This window comes from Hermetia illucens, chromosome 1 (assembly GCF_905115235.1).
Source record: "Hermetia illucens chromosome 1, iHerIll2.2.curated.20191125, whole genome shotgun sequence".
Taxonomy (NCBI): domain Eukaryota; kingdom Metazoa; phylum Arthropoda; class Insecta; order Diptera; family Stratiomyidae; genus Hermetia; species Hermetia illucens.
Window position 1 is genome coordinate 218,490,270 of NC_051849.1, and position 20,193 is coordinate 218,510,462.

Genomic DNA, 20,193 nt, shown 5'->3' on the forward strand with positions numbered 1-20,193 from the left:
ACGTGGTCGGTTTGCTCCACTGAATCCGAGCGGTTTCATCTGGAGTCGGAGTGACAAGAAGGCAAATCGGAGGCGTGAACCTGAATGCCCCCGCGAATTCGCCTCTCACGGCGCATTGAACGGCCGTGGAAACAGCCGACAGCCCAACAGGAGACCGAGGCGAAAAATGTCAAAATAACACACACTCTCGACTAGACCGCCGGCGCGGTGGGAGTCACATATCAAAACTAGCGTATAAGGATAAAAAAAAGGAAAATTGAAATTTTGTGAAGTGTTAACCAAAGAAAAGAATAGATGATATTATTGAAGTTTGATCTATTTTATTTATTAAAGAGAATATTCCCAAATGGTTCCTCTTTGCTTAATGAAAATACTTTGCTCAGCCGTAAAAATCTTTATTTTGTATCGAATCATCGTGGGGCATGCATAGCAAATGAATGCTTCATCTACTAAGGTTACATATGTACAACATCATTACCATTGCGTGCTACAGAACGTGTTAACCATTGTTTCCATTTTCTGGTCTAGCACTCCAGAACTCCCTAACAAGTCGATGCTCCTCCTTAATTGCTCTATGTCACATGTTTCTAGTACGAACTACGCCTTATTCATCATAATCAACGGCGCAACAAGCGGTATCCGGTCTAGGCCTGCCTTAATAAGGAACTCCAGACATCCCGGTTATTCATCCTGGGATAATGCATTCCTCTGCATGGCATAGCCTGCAAAGGAAATTGTCGCCCTTTTTCAATGTGTCTGGCCTATTTGCAGTTCTTCGTTAAAAATTGCTCTTGGCTGTAGCTCACCGATGGCATGACAGAGTAGGTGTTGGCGAAGGATTGGTGTTAAGATATGTGCGCTCCTAGATTTTGAACAAGGCAACGAATGCAGATTTAGAGCTATACAAATAAATAAACTCTTCGACGTCTCCGGCCTTGTCCTTGTTGCAGATAGAACAAACACTGTCCTTCCAGACAATAAGGAGCATTCTCATGGGAAGGTCATTAAGTCCGGCGGCGACAGTGGGCATATCGTGTGTATGCACTGAAATCCGAACTTTTTTCGATGAATATAATGCTTTATTTTAATTAATCAATGAATTTACATTTTATGAAAAATATTGTCCATCTCCTGCGATCACTTTTCCCTACCGCCTCGGAAAAAGACTTCGTCCTTTGAGGCCAAGAAAGAATCAAGCCAATTGTTGATACCTTACGCAGAAGTAAAGCGTGATCCAGTGAGTGGGTTTTGTATCGAACGAAATAAATGGTAGTCAGTTGGCCCCAAGTCTAATGAATACAACGGGTGAGGTAAAACTTCCCAGCCACTATTCTCCAGGTAATTTTTGACCGGTATGGTAATGTGTGGCTGAGCATTACCATGATGGACTCGTGCCTGGTTGCATATTCCGGGCGTTTTTCTGTCAATGCCCGCTTCAAACGAATCAGTTGTTGTCGATGCAGCTGCCCCGTAATGGTTTAACTGATTTCAGGAGCTCGTAGCGGATCCCATCAAATATAGAGCATTACCTTAGGGAACCATGTATATTCGGCTTTGCCATCGATTTTCCTAGTTGGCCGGACTTCACATACGATCCCATGCGCTTCGGATTATCATATTGCATCCATTTTTCGACGCCTGTAATAATTCGATGCAAAAACGACTTTCTTTTGTAGCGTTCAAGGTGCATTTCAGACATACATAATCGCCTTTCGACATCTTTTGGCTTCAGTTCGTGTGGAACCCAATTTTCTACCTTGTGTATGAACTCCCAACGCTTTCAATCGCCTGGAAATGGTTCCCTGTGTCATGCCTAGTTTTTTTGCGAGCTCATCTTGGATTCGGCACGAGTTTTCACTGAGGAGGGTCTTTAATTCTTCGTTTTTAAACTGGTTCTTTTACCCAGAGCGCTGCTTTTCCTTAATGCCGAATTCGTCACTTGCGAAGCGTTTAAACCACCCAAACCCCTGTGTTTTGGATAGCGCATTGTCGTCATAAACATCCTCCAGCAAACGATGACTTCGGCAAAAGTTTCCTTGGCAAAAACGTATCCCAACGATACTTCAAGAAAATGCTAATTTTTTTTAACAGTTGCGCGCACAATGTCAGCAAACTGTCGTTGTCATTTCGTTTCTCCATAATCTCCATCGCTAAGACGGACAATAAAAATTCGTCAACTGGGTTAAGATTCAGAGCCACTTTAATTTCCAGACTAATCAATCACGGCGTTGAATCATTTGCAAGTAGAATATAATAGTATAACATTATCGATATAAACTATTACCAACATTGTCAATACAATCAATCAATACAATGTAAATCAATTCTATCTATTAATCATGACCTGCTTCAATTATTCACTTTAATAAGAATGTTCTGACTCAGTGTAAATGGATCAGACGTAGTCGTAATCCTTTTAAATAGTGATATGATTTGTTGATTGAGTCAATTCCGATAGAATAAGTCAAGTTATTACTTGCACTGCACAGTGCGAATAGGTTCCGCCCTTGACGGTCGCCAGCGGGACTCAAACTATACCCGCCGAAAGACTGCCAAAAGCAGAGCCCCGTTTGGCCAGTCTGTCAGCCTACTCACTCACTCCCTTCTATATTCCTATGACCGGGAACCCAGAGTAGAGTGAACCTGAGCGTGCCGCCGACTGTTCAGCACGTTTCTGCACTGCCCCACCAACCTAGAGGATGTCGTCGCTGAGTACAAGGCTTTAGTGGCCGCTTGGCTGTCGGCCTGAATGGCTACGTTACGCTTGGGGCTCGGATTATGACCCAGCCATCGACAGGCTTCCAATATTCCCAGTACTTCCGCTTGGAACACTGGCGAAATGTGGTAGGCCATCTTTGTTCCGTCGGTGAAGAATACTGTGTCATAGCCTTGCAATACGGCACTGGTCTTCCATTCTGTCTTGGTTGGGAAGTCCACAGCAAAGTTTCTCCTGAAGTTCGAATTGCGTATGGCATAGTCAGATTTCCCGATGTACTTCGTCTAGAATGTTACTATGGTCGTATCCACTATCCAGCATCCGGGCTCACGTAGTCTCACGCACACTGCAGAGCCCCGATAGCATCTGGACGTCCGGTTTATTGAATCCCATTAAGCTTCGTTCTATTGTACTTTTTGCTCAAAGCCTACTATCATATAACAGAGCCGCACGTTAGGATCGGATGCACCACATCTGCATACAGTCAGAGAACTATCTTCGGTCTTATTTGCATAGAAGGAGACTGAGAAAATGAATCTCTTGATCATCCATTCTTACCACGTAATAACAACGGCAGGAGCAGGCACATTTTACCGCCCCCTTGTTACACCAGAGGTTCGTCGAGCGTTTCCAGCAATACGCGCACGTGACTATGGAGCGGGTTGCAGACTACTACCATTTTATTATTACCAGCGACACAATCCTAGCCGTCACCAAGAAGTGTGTTTCGACTTGAGGTCATTGCGGAAACTGAATAAGATCAGAGGCGGTGGGATTAAAAACACCACGTTGCAATGCAGGCAACAGTTTTTACAGTTCTCGCCGAGGCACACCCCTTCATCACCCGGTATCCCCAGGCTCTAAGCATCTTCAGCAACTCCGAGAATTCTATTTCAAATCAATGATGAGATTGCATCTCGACTGTGCGCTGATATGTCACTACTACAACTACAGTCAGTTGGGTATTGTTTTGCCTGTCAGGTTGAACAATCAGAAGATTCACTTTCGTGTCATAGGTTTGAGTGACTGAAGCGATTCACAATGAAAAATTCGTCTGGAACATCGGCTAGGCTGACTCGAATCAGTACTGGCCATGTCAACAGACGGATGAAGAATAAAATTCAGAAGGTTTACCGGAAGTACGCCATCCCTAGTGAGACCTATAGTTGAACTTCTGGACATATTAGAGCAGAAAATTTATAGCGAATGCAGTCGGTTGCAACGGAATTTGGTGTTTAAAATGCAACATACGCGAGAAACTAACGGAGTCTTTTCAGATCACTCAACGAACCCCAACAGAACGTCTAGACAGTGCATTCCGATAACGGAAACTAAAGAATATTGGGGTGGAATTTACCATAGCGGAAGGGTCAAGGCACACTTCGTGACCAACGACATTGTATCCGAAAAAATGAAGATAAGCGAGTGGAATCAAGGAATTGCAAAGAGCAACTCATTATCGACTCGGTAGTTGTAGGTCAGGCAACAAGAAAGCAAAGAGATTTCTTGGCTATATGAATTTACATTGCATACTTTTACATACAATTACATATCTGGTCAATCGATGTCCTACGTCTGTATCGTTTTGATCCCAGGCAAATAAAATGTTTGTGGACAATCACCGAAGGGCGGTATACCATTTTATACCACCAGGGGTGCCAATATCTTAGAGTCCTTCCGTATAGAAAAGGGCATTTTCCAAGAAGTACCCTTTTAGTCTTTTTTGTTTTTGTTTCATGGCTACTGCACGATGCAAATGGGAATGGTTTTGCAATTAAATATGGCTTTCATACTAAGTACGGGTTGACACACTTGATTTACTTAGATGACACCAAGTTGTGCTGATACTGATGACCCTCTTAGAAGCCTGTTGCGGATAGTAGAGCTATGGCGGAGATTGATGGATGATCTGCTGTCGGAACTCCTGCGATGAGTGAAGGTGGTGTTGAAATCGCATCTCCCCAGGAAAGATAAGAATAAGCACACTGAATCCCTTCACTAGTATACGCATTCGGAATATTGCCATGGACGAAGATCGATCTGAAAAACTTCCAGCGGCGGACTACTACGTCCAAACTTCGAATGCATCACCCAAATTCTGCCGTGGAGCGAATGAACTTGACAATGGCAACTCGACTCGCAATGCGCTTATTTCCACAGTAAAGAGCAAGGAAGTCCCTTGCATGCAATTTACGGCGACAACGTTGTAATCAAATGTATGTGTCAGGAGTAGGAAGGCTAAATGTGTTTGTAAAATACGAATTGTTATTGATATTGGAGCAGGAGGACAAATTAATTGTTGCTAAACTATCAGGGAGATCCAACATACACAAGATTAAAATAGAAAGAAGAATCTAATCCTTGGGTTATTTTATAAAATTCGATTCCTGGATTCCCCACGGGTTATACTCAGGAACAAAGAAAACCGTCTAAACAATTCCATTTCACACATGAATAGATAACAAACGGGAGGTTTTTCTTCTTCTTTGGTCACTGAAGGTGAGATGTGGTAAAAATGCAACGAAGGCGGCCAAACAAATTTGTGAAGTTTATGGGTCCGATATTCTAACGATACGCATAGCACAGCGTTGGTTCGATAGACTTCGTTCTGGTGTAGTGGATATCGAAGATACACCTCGTACTGGTAGGCCAATTGTCGTAGAAACCGATAAAATCGTCGCAATCATCCAAATAGACCGGCATGTGAGCATTCGCTCGATTGGCCAGGAACTGGGTAAGGACCATAAAACCGTTTGGAACCATTTGCAGAAGATTGGATTTCAAAAAAAGCTGGATGTTTGGGTGCCACACGATTTCACGGAAAAAAATCTCTTGGACCGAATCCACGCCTGTGATGCACTACTGAAATGGAACGAATTCGACCCATTTTTAAAGTGGATGATGACTGATGATGAAAAGTTATCGTGGTCGAAACCATCGTCAAGCCCGGATTGATGGCTAGGAAGGTTTTGCTGTGTGTTTGATGGGATTGGAAGGGAGTCATCCACTATGAGCTGCTCAACTATGGCCAGACCCCTCAATTCGGTCCTCTGCTGTCAGCAACTCGACCGTTTGAAGCAGGCGATTGACCAGAAGCGGCCAGAATTGGTCAATAGGAATGGTGTTCTGTTCCACCAGGACAATGCTACGGGAGCTCGAATAGGATGTCCTATCGCACCCACCGTATAGTTCGGACCTGGCACCAAGTGATTACCATCTCTTCCGATCCATGCAAAACGCCTTTGGTGCTATTAAATTCGCCTCAAAAGAGGCTTGCGAAAACTGGCTATCTGAGTTTTTTGCAAATAAGGAGGGAGGGTTTTATAAGAGGGGGAAAATGGAATTGCCTTCTAAATGGCAACAAGTTTGCGAACGAAACTGTGCATATTTGACTTAGATCGGATAATTCTAAGTAACAGTTCTTCAAACTCAGGAAATGTGAGGCTCGGTGGAGCTGTATACGAATACTCCGCGTTTTTTTGCCCGCACAAAGCCACTAGCCGCCTGACCCATGCTAAATTGTATGGCTTAACGACCGCACGCCCATATCGCCGCTCCACCAGTCGAATCTGTGACCCTTACACCACCGTCAAGATTTTTGTACGGTTCACTAATGATAGCAATCTCCATCGCGGATTCGTAAGTGGTCTGCGCAAGCAAATCTTATGCGACCCTGCAATGATTAAGGTTGATTTGTATTAACCTCATTTTTTCACTGCAGTTAACGCCTTCCTAAATTCTGGTCCGGATAGCTGAGTGGTTAGAGTACAAGGCTGTCGTACGGAAGGTCGCGGTTCAAATCTCGCTGGTGGCAGAGGGATTTGTATCGTGATTTGACGTCGGATACCAGTCGACTCAGCTGTGAATGAGTACCTGAGTCAAATCAGGGTAATAATCTCGGGCGAGCGCAATGCTGACCACATTGTCTCCTACAGTCTACTGTAGTGTACCGTTACGGTCTTGAATGAAGTGCTATAACACACTTCAAGGCCCTGATCCAATATGGATTGTTGTGCCAACGATTATTATTATTATTAATTCTAAGTATGTTAAATAAAGCGTTAAAATTCGATCACAAATACGACATTACTTTTTCCCCAACCTAATATTTATCATGAAAACACTCGGTCTTACACTTTTGAACTCACTCAGAGAAAAATTGCGAAGTTAGGCAGTCAGCAGTAAGTTCAACCCCCGTAATCCTCTGATCTTGTTCTATCCTATTTTGACGTGTTTCACTTTTTAGACAATCACTTGAGAAAAAGCGAATTACCGCAGAAATTTTTCAAGCACTATCAGAAATTTTGAACAAGTTAGAAACACAGCCTAGAACCACACATTATTCATGATGAAGTGATTACCGAAAACTTCGTCATCACGGATATCCTTTTCTAGAATTTCCCTTCATCGTGTTATCGGCTAACTGGCTAATGGATGAATCGACGAATTTATTTATAACTCGTCGTCATGTCGATTGTCCCACGAAACGTCATATTCTTACCCCATTAAAAATTGAAGTGAAATTATTTATTCAAAGTTTCCATTTCACATAGCATATGTACGGGGTTAAATTCTAAATTGGACTCCCAGTCACTTCTGATAAACAGAAACAATAGAAACGACATTGTTATCTATAAGACCTATCACTTATAGAACATTATGACGCGTACAGCTCAGATAAATATCGTTATCGGTTTCTCAAATAGGAGACAGTAAATTTTGCAAGAATATTCATAAGCTGATATAACGGGGAAAATATGATTCTAGACTTGATTGAATAACACATCTGGGGCCAAGTCAGTGATGTTTCGCGATAAAAGCGACTACAGATGTATTCCCAACTCATTGTTCATCTGTGCGAGAACATATTTATAGTTGCTACGTGGTTTTTAGGTAATTCCATCAGATACGATGCAATTAAAAGATTAAAATAAACTGGAAATGATGAACTTTCAATTATATCTGTTGAATTTGTTACTAATATTTAGCAATGAAAGCGTTTCCTTTCACCTTATGTGAAATATTATAAGCTTTTAACGCCCTGGGGATTTTGAAGATATCAGATTGTTAATCATCATCAAACTCTGGCACCGCATCCCAAAAAAGTCTACAAAAAACATTGTTATGAGTTGAGTGCATTTTTTGATGAGTATAAAAACGGAATAAATGGAATATATGTATAACTTCTTTATAATTTTATTTTTTTTAACTTACTTGTTACGCTCAGTTGATAATAACCCTGACCACTGCGCGTCCCGCCGCCGCCTCCACCACCGCCTTCAGCCATCGTTTTGGTTAGTCACACGAGAGATTTCCAAGTGACAGATAGGCGTTACAGCTTGGTCTATTTGTGAATTTCGTGTAGCATTTTATATTTATGTATTCGCAATCTGAAATTAAAAGTATAACAAGGTAAATTAAACAATGCATACAATAATATTTCAGGGCAATTATGGATTCGTCTTATTCTTTTCATTGGAAAAATTATATATATTTGGGTCATATTGGTGGCAATGCATGAATATCCATTAGAATTTGAGGACAGGAACATATTCTCCTGCTGGTAAGGGAAGGGAGAGAGTCGTTTTTTATTGACTAACAGTTTTTTTAAGAAACACAGAAACAGTATTTCAGGAACCAGTTGTCCCCCTCTTCAATGTGATCTCTTCTAAGAGACCAAAAAGGGGACAGTTGCTTCCCGAAATACTGTATTTTGTGTTTCTTAACAAAAAAACTTTAAGTCAAGAAAGGGACGACTCTCTACAACCTGTTCATGTTTTCATTATTGAATGATCAGTGGTAATACTATTATCCTGTCAAATTATAGCACGCTTGCTGTCAGTATTGAACATCTACTCTACTACCAAATGTAATGTTTCAGCTCCAAAACATAAGTTATCGTACATACTTTCTGCTAATCAAAAACAGTTGCACGTTCTTACTTTCATTAAGTTGCTACTAAATTTGTCAACGCGAAACGTGTGTATGATTATACTAAACCAAATTTTCCGTGCACGAGTATTAATTCATTTCCAAATAAACAGATGAAAATTAACATTGAATTATATAATTTGGTTACGGGAATGAAATAAATGCATAGTCGATTTCGTCCAATTAGAGGCACATATTTCAGATTGCGCTCCTATTTTAAGAATAAAATAACTGGCAAAGAAACGGCACTCTTCTTTGATAAGAAGGATGAAGGTGAAACTGACATTGCTAAAAATCTAAATACTCCTAAAGATTTGATTTTTTCCTTAAAAAGTGGGCAGCATATTTATCTCAATTAAGCAGCTTGTGCATCCGGATGGCTCAAGAGGTTAGAGCGCTGGCCTGTCGGAGCCGACGGTCGCGGTTCAAATCTCACTATTATCCGAGGGATTTGTTATCGTGACTGGATGTCGAATAACATTTAAGACAGGAGGGCCAACAAAAAAACATGTGAGATTCCATCCCTCATCAGTCCCCTTCTTGAATAAGATGAAGAATGTCGCATTTCCTTATATAATTAATAGTAGAAACTATAATTCCTCTGATATACGTAGCTGGTCAATCCCATATTATTTTTGGTTTAACCATATGGACCGAATGATGCTTCATTGAATTACAGTTTATGAAGTGTGTAGATTCTGCCTTGCTGTTTTCCCCTCACCTCTGCAACCAATGTCAAAGCTAATACCAGCTTCGAAAGTATCGAGATCTTTCATTAAATACCCCACATCGCTATTTTCGGTGAAAAAAAATTGCACCCACCTTAGGAGTAACCGTTTCTGTGGCAGACAGACAGAGAGACGGATGTTTGTTTCACACGGAACCTTAAACGCGGGAAAAAATTGAAGGGAAGGGAAGGGAGACTTGGAAAGAAGGAAAACAGGAGAAGATAGAAAAGAAGAGGAAATAGGGAGAGGAATGGAGAAGAAGATGAAAGGAAAGGAGAAGACAGAAGAAAAGAAGAGGAGAGGAGGAAAAAGGATGGGAAGAGAGAAGAGAAAAAGAGGAGAGGAGTTGAGTAAAGAAGAAGGGAGAGGGAAGAGAGGGGAAAATATAAAAGATGGGAAGGCGTAGGAAGGAGGAAAGAGAGAGAAGGGAGGGACGGAAAAGAGGAGAAAACGATAGAAGAAGAGGGGAGATGTAAAAATGATAAAAAGGATAAACCGGGAAGAGAAATTGATTAGATGAGAAAGGAGTGATTTGGAAACATTATAGGAAGTAAAATGATCAGAACACAATAAGGGAAAGGATGGGAAACTGAAGAGAGAGAGGAAGACATAGTGGAAAATATTGGGGTGAACCAAAAAATTTTTCCAATTTCTTATTAAAAATTTCAACAAAATTTTACAACAAACGAAAAAGAATTAAATTTCAAAGTAAAGACCATTTGAATTTATTGTTCGAAATCATCTATCAGTAACTTGTTCAATCCCACTGCAGTACCATTCCTTGTTTTTAGAGGCGAAAAACTCCCGGCATCCGTTTTCGACGTTATCTAGACTATTGAAGTTGCGGCCACGAAGAATGTCCGGAATGGAATAAAAAAGATGATAGTCAGATGGCGCAAGGTTCTAACTATAGGCAGGATGAAGTACAATGTCGTCGAAACTTTTTATTTTTTCTTGGGTTTGTCTGACAGTATGTGGTTTTGCGTTGTCTTGTGCCGAGCGCATCATACATTCTATCAAATCGGGCACAATAGAGGTCTGTGTCGATGGTTAAACCATTTGGAACCAGCTCGAAGTGAATTATACCTTCGAAATTCCACCAAACGCACAAAAGTGTCTTCCTTGAAAATCGATCGCGCTTTGCTAACGATTCCGCCATTTGCCCGGAATCTAACGATTGATTTTGTTTGACTGGATTGTCGAAATAGACCCACATTTCGTCACAAGTAACGATTCTGCGGATAAAACGATCGTCACGTGGATTTTGTAGCAATTTTCGTCGTTGAGCTTGGATTTTCGCCATTTCTTGAGGAACTTCTCGGCAACATCTAATGACTTTTCCAAGAGCGTGAAAATGTTACACGATTGAAGTTTGTGAAATGTCGACTCTAGCGGTCTACGAGCGCTGGTTAGGGGATTTGTTGCTATTTACGATGGCAATTTCCCCAAATTTTTTTCGCACCAATGCATCCACAAAAATTTATTGTACTTTTGGTGCGGTATGTGGCATAATGACATCATCGGCCCTTATTTTTTTCCCAATGAGGAAGGAGATACCATTTGCGTCAACGGGATGTACTACACATGTAACGTGATGTATGCAATATTACAAACGTTATATCACCTTAAAGTATGATATTACGTTAATATCACCGAGCGCAACCCAAACATTACAACATCACCTACCATTACCGCATCACCAAGCATCATCGCATTACTTCGCATCATCGCCTTACTTAGCATCATCGCATTACCTAGCATCATGGGATTCCCTAACATCATCCCATTACCAAGCAGCATCCCATTACCTAGCATCATCCCACTACCAAGTATCACCTATTACAAAACATTATCCCATTACCAAACATCATCTTATTGAAAAAGTGATGTTGTAATATAGCATCACCTAACATTAGCACTCTTCGTAGTATAAGTCGCGGCGGCAGCTATTGATGCCGACGACGAATATCGGGCTGGTTTTAGGCTGACTTTAGGTTGGTTTCGAGCTAATACAAGCGACCGAGGCTACTATCGAGTGTTGATATTGACTACCAGTTACGAATCTGTTTCCTCTGTTTTTATGCGTTTTCACTAACACCACATCACAGAACTGCATTTAGTTTCAGGAAATTTTAATCTAGATTCAACAATGGTTCTGTCGCTAAAATGGTAACGTCCTGCGGTCATTTATTAAGCGCTGATTTTAATCTCAAATCGCCTGTCAGGTTAAAAATAGTCTCCATGGCCAAGCCTGGGAAAGATCACTATTCAAATCGCTGCAATGTCCTGAAAGACTGGTTGTGGAACACAGTCACGAGAAGGCGATAACCAGCATGGAATGTTCTGTCAGTCTGCTCTTCACTCACTGATTTCAAAGATAAAGGATGTCACCCTAAAAGGCGAGTACACGATGAAGCTGTGTGATGCCGGTAAAAAGCATGGTGTCGATGAAACAATTGGATCTATCAGAGTGAAATTATGCGGTGTTTCCAACGATTAATTAATTGAAGTAATAAAAACTTATTGTTTCTTTTTCGTTGGTGTGGGTATTTATTCTTGCAAATACCGATATTTCGGGAACCACTTGTTCCCTTCATCAGTGCTAACAAGTTGCAGCTATTGTCAACAGCTATTTACAAGAACGGAGGCTTTGGTATGACACCGATGACGGACCCCAGGAGTACCTGAGTGAAATTATGCGGTGTTTCCAACGATTAATTATCTGAAATAATAAAAAATTTGTTGTTTCTTTTTCAGTGCTAACAAGTTAGGTAGAACTTGTTAGCACTAATGAAGGGAACAAGTGGTTCCCGAAATATCGGTATTTGCAAGAATAAATACCCACACTAACGAAAAAGAAACAACAAGTTTTTATTACTTCAATTAATTGGATCTATGCTATGCTAACGCAAAGATTGCTGTATGCTGAAGTGGGTATTGATCGCTACCTAACAACAGAAACGATGAAAGGCTAGCCCAAAGGGGGGTGTACTATCATCGCTTCTGTGAAGCGACTCACCGCTATGCGAACTGCAAAGTCTGCCAATATAAGCCCAAGCCTATGCTACTGTGCTAGTTGTTGGTCGAGATCTCAGAGCGATGTATAGAAATATAGAACGTGCCGTTGATTTGCTTGACATTGAACTCCCCAAGCCCATGTTACAGTGCTAGTTGTTAGTCGAGATCACGGATCGATGCATAGAAATATACAACGTGCTGTTGATTTGCTTGGCATTGACCTCCTATAATGAGAAAGCTGATATGCTCCAGAAGCAGTGGGTAGCATCACATCCACTAACGAAAATCCTGCGATATATACACGTTAGATGGGGGAATCGGGTACAATAGACCACTAGGGTCCGAGTGCTCAGGAATTTTGCCTTTTTCCTACCTTACAAACGCACATACGCTTGTGAGAAAATTCTTATCGTCTCGATATCATACACAATTTCATATTCTTTACATTTATGCGACTTTTAAGGATATGCTATTTTTAATCAATCAATTTCTCTGCAAAGGAGGCAGAAATTGAAGAAGAAGAAATTGTTAACAATTTGTTCTGTATTCCTATTCACTCCTTTGTGGAATCTGAGTTTTAAATGGAAATCCGCACAATCTTAGTTTTGGAAATGTGACTCATTTTCCTTATCATCACACTTAGTGCTGTATAGGTGAAAAACCTAAAGCTGCGAAACAACGCAAAGATGAATATAAAGGTCCATGACGAACCAGGATAAAGAGGTCAAGAGGTTGACCATCACACCGTTCCTTATCGCACTTTCATTTGAGTATGACGTGTTCAAAGAGTTATGACTTTCTCATTGCGCCTTAGTTACTCAACCATAATCAATCATTTCGTTACACCAAAACAATGGGTAAACAGTGTGAATTCCCCCCACGAAAATATTATATTTGTCGGAAAACTTGAGTTAAGCTATTGTTTAATTTCTTATCACACACCCAAAGATAACAATAATCATCGTTATGCGATCAACGCCTCCATGTATCGTTTCATATCCAACAAATCAATTTTTGCTTAACCAATAAAGATATCTTTATCGAAATTTCCTCTATTTTCCAAGCTAATTAACAAACTCTTATTCAGAATGTTTTTAAATGGAAAGTACAAATAAACCGATCAGTAATAAAATCATGTTTGAAAATAAATATTGTAAATTTAAACAGGCCATTCAGGTGTTATTAGCATCTATTTCAGGTTTAATTCATTAAGCAATACGGCAAGATTATAAATTTCAACAATTTTAGCGAATAACCTAATTTAAGAATCATGCACGAGTATTCTGAGCAGCGTTTTGAAGGTAGTACACAGAGTCTGAGGTGGAAATTCTTGTGTGCATTAGCAACAATACCAAACAACTGCCGCGAAATTGCCTTTGATGACGTCAGTTGCAGTTCTTATCTCCAGATTAAACTTTTTGCTATGTCACGAGCATGATAAAAAAATACGTAATCTAATTTCAGCACCGCAGAACATATATACACAAATAATATTTACTCGTTCTTTTTTATAGCCGCCGATGCCTGATGTGGAATTCATCCCTATCCGGCTACCTCAGCCTTGTCATTCATGTGACCAATTGACCCATAAAATACTAATGAAAGTTAATTAAACATCACATGTGGCGTTAAAATAATTAGATGCCATACTAAATCGTTATTATCATTATCCGATATATAGACGCTGCCGCCAGTATTTGATTAGAATTCAAATGAGAAATTAAACTCAACCTATTTGTACTGGATGGACAGGTAATCGGTTATTTGGAAGCTCTTTAAACAGATATCAATGAAATCGAATTTCCAACCCCGAATCCTGTTTGATTATAGAATACTATACTGCATTTGCCTTTGTTTTTATCTCCATAAAAGTAGGAGTTCTAATTATAATCAGAGCTGATATAGTTTTCGATAATTTATCACAAAACCGTACCAGTAACCACTTTTTAAAATTCTCTATTGCCCCAAATCCCTCCGTAAATAAAAGGAAAAAAATTCCCCAAGATAAAAACACGGAAATAAGAAGAACCAATGGTTCAATGTCATCCAAAAATTAGGTGCTCCAAAAACTGGTACACAAGGTACACAAATTCTCCGCAATCTTCACAAAGTAAACTCACTACGCACTTGCTAGTGTAATCTAACAGATGCAGTAGAAGAATCAGATAACTTGAAAACCGCTCTGTTGATGAGATATTATGCATATTCCGAAAGAAAAATACAAACAGGCGTGAATGCTGAAATTCGTTATCGATTCCAGATGTCATAGAAGAGGATACAAATGAAGATAATGAATTACTGAAAAGCAAATTTTGTATGCGTGATGTTCATATTTACACATTGGTGAGGAACTTTTCCATGCATTTGCTTTTTCCTCAAAAATATTGGATCAAGTATTTCAACTGTTGCTGTACGTCATTACTTGCACAGTACTAAATTTGGTGATAATGAAATTCAAATAGTCTTGATAACAATGAAATGAGAAATAATAGCATTGCTGGATGAAAAAGAATTTGGCCATCCATCACATCTGTAAGCACTGCCGACTTCGAGCAATCCCACCTGGCTGTGCCACAGAGGTTGAAGTGGCAATCAAACGAATGAAATCGGGCAAAGCAACAGGACCCAACAACATCATAGTCGAACTTTGTAAACCGAAGAGCTGGGACTCAACACTCTGGTTAAATGAATTCCTCAATCGTGCTATTAAGGAGAGTAGAACGTATTGCCAGGAAAGCAGAACCATTTCCATATAGAAAAAGGAAGGCAAGCCCCCGGTTGTTATCCCACAGCGTAAAGATTTTTGAACCCATCCTTGCAAGCCCCATTCACGACATTGTTCAAATAACCGTAAACCAAGCGGAGTTTGTCAAGAAATGCGGAAGCACCGACGCAACGCACGCCGCGTGATCACTCATGGAAAATATCGTGAAAAGCACTTACCTCTGAAAATTACATTTCTATATCTAGAGCAGGCGGGGTTTGATCATATGCCACAAAAACTCATCTGATATCCACTGAGGCAATATTTAGTCCCAGAGTGAAGATTGAAGTTCAAATGTTATCTCACATCTCCTTCGGCGCTCATCAAGGAAACGCCCTCTCGTCACTCTCCTTTGTTCAAGTCATGGGCTGTCACCCGATCTACTTGTCCACAAATGAAACAATAGTCTCATGCACCACGGTCTCCGACTGAGCGACAGTGAGATTCTGAGAATTAAGCGATTAAAACTTGGATGAAATTGCATTTCACAACTGGCGCTCTTTACAGTGTAGATCGTTCTGTGTTCCTCTATGCTTTTGAATGCTGGCCAGCCAACTAAGACAAGAAACACCGCTTCTAGGTAATGGAAGCGAAGATGTTGCTTCAGACCACTGACGTAACACGCTAGGATCTCTTCTGAATGGAGTACATTCTTGACCGATATATCGAGAGAAAATTTCGAAAGAAGTCTTCAGAACAATTAGTTCGATGATAATTGTGATCTAACAACGGAATGGAAGAATGCTGCATAGCTGGCAATGCAATAATCTTAAAGAACCGGGGTACGACCAGAGACTCACCACCAACTCCGTTGAGCGGAGAAGCGATTTTACAGACAGAATAAAAAAGTCTGGAATAACCAACAGGTCTTTGGACTGAAGAAAGACAGTGAGCAACCGAACCAAGGGCAGAAAATTTGCTAACAACTCAGCAAGATGAAGTCATATACACCTCGATGCCCATTCTGCCAAGACAAGGAGAGAAATCTGATTTCCGCCCTGTAGTGTCCGCAGCTTTGCTACATATGTAGTACTTCATTTGCCTTTTCCGGAGACAATCTTAAAAGGGAATGCATTTAATAATATGTAATTTTCTCCCCTTTTCTTCCATTTTAGCACCCCTTCACTTTCCCAATATACTTCCCCCAACTTCCGGGACCGGCTGATCGATAGACAGCGGAATAGCGGAATCGGGCAGATCGTTTTTGTTTTTTCGGGGAAGTAGATGGATGTTTTAGAAGCTGGGTTTTTGGTGGCGGAGGGAATTAAAAAGTGAAATAGTGATTGAACAGAAAAATAATAAGATGTTCGGGGAAACTTTCGGAGTTGATGGTGTAAACATTTTTTTCTTGGACGGGGAGATTAGTGGCGAGTGCTTCTGGGACGATTTTGCCTTTGTAAACAGAGGAAGCGAGAAAAATTGAAATTCCAATATAGAGGGGCACCCTTTCGATAAGAACGTGCAGAATGTGACAGGCTAGAAGGAGGTGTTCGGACAGGGTGCTAGCTGTTGTAGGCAGCGAAAATTGAGAATGCTCTCCTTTTCTTCATGGATGCTGTCATTCCACTGACATCGGTGACATTGGGATCATTTTACCAGGATCGCAGGACATGGCGGAAGCTTCAATGTTCGGGATGGAACCGAATCGGAGGAGTCCAGAGGGTGTTGAGCGGACGACGCAGTGTGATCAGTCGCAATCAGGTTTGTCACAAGTTGGAACTTCGGGGACGACCAACATCCTCGTGAAATTGTAGAGGATATTGATGAAATCATCCAAATGTGGCGTTCACTGCATCAAACACCTCAAATTCAGCACTTATGTCGATCGGTAGGGCTTATGCTGCCGACCGTTACTCTGTTCAGTCCCAGGACGTCCTGATAGCATTCTAACGTTTACGGTATTGCTTGGCTCTGCTGCCTAAACGATTGCTCTGGTTACATGAATCAATGCCCAGAGTTTAATTATATTTTGTTTATTTGTTCTACTGATTAATCTCACTTCAATTTTTTTTATTCGCAGGGAATTTGTTATGAACCAAATTGCAAAAATGGATTCAAAGCATTATCTTTCCCATACATAAAAGACGGGAATATCACACAGTCCATCAATGCTCAGACGATTCTTGATCGGTACCGTTGTGTTCTCTTCTCGATCTTGGATCTGGTTGTAGCTCCCGAAGATATTCCAAAAACAGCAATTTGTACACCTTTTGGACTTCTCCAGTTCACAAGAATGACTTTTAGTCTGTGCAATGCGGTGCAAACCTTCCAGAGATTTATCCACTCTGTACTACGAAACTTGGATTTCTGTATCGTCTATTTCGTTTCGTATCGTATTCCCAGGCAGGTCATTCACCTTATTCACGGATCAAAAACCCTTGATTTTTGCCTTACGACAAAAACCTGACAAAGCGTCCCGTTGTCAACTTCGGCATTTAGCCCATTCAACCAGTTCACATTGGACATTCAACATGTGTCCGGTAAAGACAACTTAGCCACTGACGCTTTGTCCTGGATCTCCGAGATCAATATCCCAGCCGCAGTCTATTTTTCGGCAATTGCTGTGGCCCAGAAGGATAACGCAGTTCTTCCACCAATCGGACTCCAAATACAAGTTCAAGTGGTTCCCTATCTTCGGCTTACGTTTTTCTATCCACTAAGAGATCTTTGATAAGGGACCTAGGTCATATATTCCGGCCGCTTTTCGTAAGAGAGTATTTCGCTCGGTGCACGATCTTGCGTATCCTGATCAGACAACGAATCGGTTAGTCTCCAGAAAGTATTTCTAGCCGTTCATGGATAAGGACATGAATGCATCATTATAGACCAGGGAATGCAATTTGAATCTCTTCTCGGAGCGGAAAGCTCTTGGGATTCAAACGTCAGCGTACAACTGCATACCATCCGCAGTACAATGGGATGCGTTGGCATCGGACGCTGAAGGCAGCCATTATGGCGCGTAACCGTCCTGATCGAAGAGTTTGCTGCCAGTCCTACTGAGCGGATGTAGGAAGAGAACGTTCCAACTCCCTGGCGACCTGGTTCTCGACAAGAGAGACGACCTTGGAGAGACCTGATTGTTGTGCCTACTACGGGACGCCGTTCCTAAAACTAAAGTCGTTTCCGCCATCTCATCACACGCAGCTAGCGGTCCACACCCTGGGGAACTTGAAGTGTGTATCCATGTTTTAATGACAACTGATGTACTCTGGATGCCGCTGTAGCCACCATATGAGGTCCCCTATCAGATCCTCGAGCGTGGGGAGCATTCGTTCAGCGTGGACGTCGATGGCAAGCCCAAGAGTATCTACTTGAAGGCTGAAACCTTTCTTCCAGAAAGCAGGCGGCACTGGAAGGAAGCGAGATCGCCGCGCTCGTTTCGACATCCGCCAGTCGACTGCAGCGGGGTAGCTTCGCCGCGAGTTCTCTCGCCGAAATCCCTAGGTTTCAGCTGGGGGCGAAGTGATACGGGTCGTACTAAAAGCGCACAACCTGCCCGTGTGAAGAAGGACATGCTGGTTCAATTGATATTTTTGAAAAAAAATTTCGTAAAACAATTGAGTTGTGTTCATTCGCGGAGTGGAAAGCTCCTCGGATAGGATTCTTTCAATTTAAGTTTTTTAAAAGAAAAATAAAGTGGTAAATAAATTAATTAAAAATAAAATCTTTTAACTAAAACGATATGTATTACTTCTCAGAACAGAAGTGAATTTGTTCGTGCAGCCTCTGCAGAGTTGCTACTTCCGCCAATTCGTAAATCCTAGAAATCTTATATTTTTCCTAGAGCGTGGAAGACGGTCAGATTCCGAAGAAGACGTGCCTGGCGTGGCCCAGCTCCACACATTCATAAATGTTCGCAATGAATGGAATAAGGATATGATCGTAAAGATTGTGAAAAACGGCTCTCGTCTTGAGTGTTATGTTACAACTGGTAAAATATTTACATGCTTCTTACTGTCGCGAAGATAATATATTGTAAATATTATCCTAGAAAGTACCCAGGAACACCTGCTTGATCGACAGAAAGCAAGCTAACTTCCCTTTATCGAGCATATTAACATCCTTCGAATCAATCTAAACGGAATGCTCTACTTAGGAAGGGCATCCTCAAGAATCTCAGGGCTATTATCAGAGCATCATATGAAGGCGCATAGGAATTTGAAGTCAAAAGCGGAGATAGTCAGAGTTGCATTATGTTATCAGTACTTTTCTTTTCATTCTCATCTCTTGGCTCCTACGTGGAAGTAACAAAATAGGCCATCGTTATTACTCAGAAGCTTGAAACTTTCATTGGGGAATTCTGGCCTAAGACAATAACAAATGAAGATTTTCATCAACCTATGAAGTAGATACCCATGTGTACCCCGTGTGATAATGAGAATATGAAAGTGGCAGTGGATAGGTCACACATTGAGGAAGGATGACAGCTCCATTGCGCGTTATGTCATGTGCTAGAACCTTATTTCCCAGGATGGTAGGCGACTCGACTGTCCCCGAAATACAGGGAAGGGTGCAAGCTTCTCCGGAAATCCAGAAACCGATATAGATAGAGCAAAGGTGTGGTTGGGGTGCTAAGCCCCATATAAAGTTTTATATTTGCAAGATTGTTTAAAATTCTCGAAGAAACTCCGCCATGCTATTAACATAGTATGCTGGTCCCAAGCTCAGGTAAAGGAGGGTTTGAGGCAACGTACTCTGTACTATCCTCAGTAAAACAAAAATAAAATGCTGAGATCAGGGAAAGAGATAAATAGAGTATAGTTGGAGTTATTCCACTATGCTAAATCCTACCTGATCTCTCTTGGTGACAGGTCCCGCGACAGGTCGACCAAGAAAATGCATACAATGTCGTTACAAACATGATGATCGGATTGAGTCACAAGCCTCGGAGAAATGCTAGGGCGTCCACCTCAGTCGACGCGGCAGGACGGGCCCCGGTCCTGTCGAGAAATGGGCAAGGGTTCTTGACGCATGGACGGCGTCAGAACGTAAGCAAGTTAGTCCGCACACAACGAACAAAACAAATACGTGTTTGC

General features: G+C 41.3%; 1 protein-coding gene across 2 annotated transcripts in view; it reads right to left on the reverse strand.

The window, feature by feature from the left end:
• The window catches only part of LOC119647417 (E3 ubiquitin-protein ligase Su(dx)), a 40,846-nt gene that overhangs the window by 17,048 nt on the left and 3,605 nt on the right, over positions 1 to 20,193 (reverse strand). For both annotated transcript variants that reach the window (XM_038048305.1, XM_038048315.1), the window contains exon 2: positions 7,931 to 8,106. In XM_038048305.1, coding sequence (XP_037904233.1) covers positions 7,931 to 8,003 — 73 coding nt within the window. In that variant the 5' untranslated portion in view covers positions 8,004 to 8,106. The remainder of the gene's footprint in view (positions 1 to 7,930; positions 8,107 to 20,193) is intronic.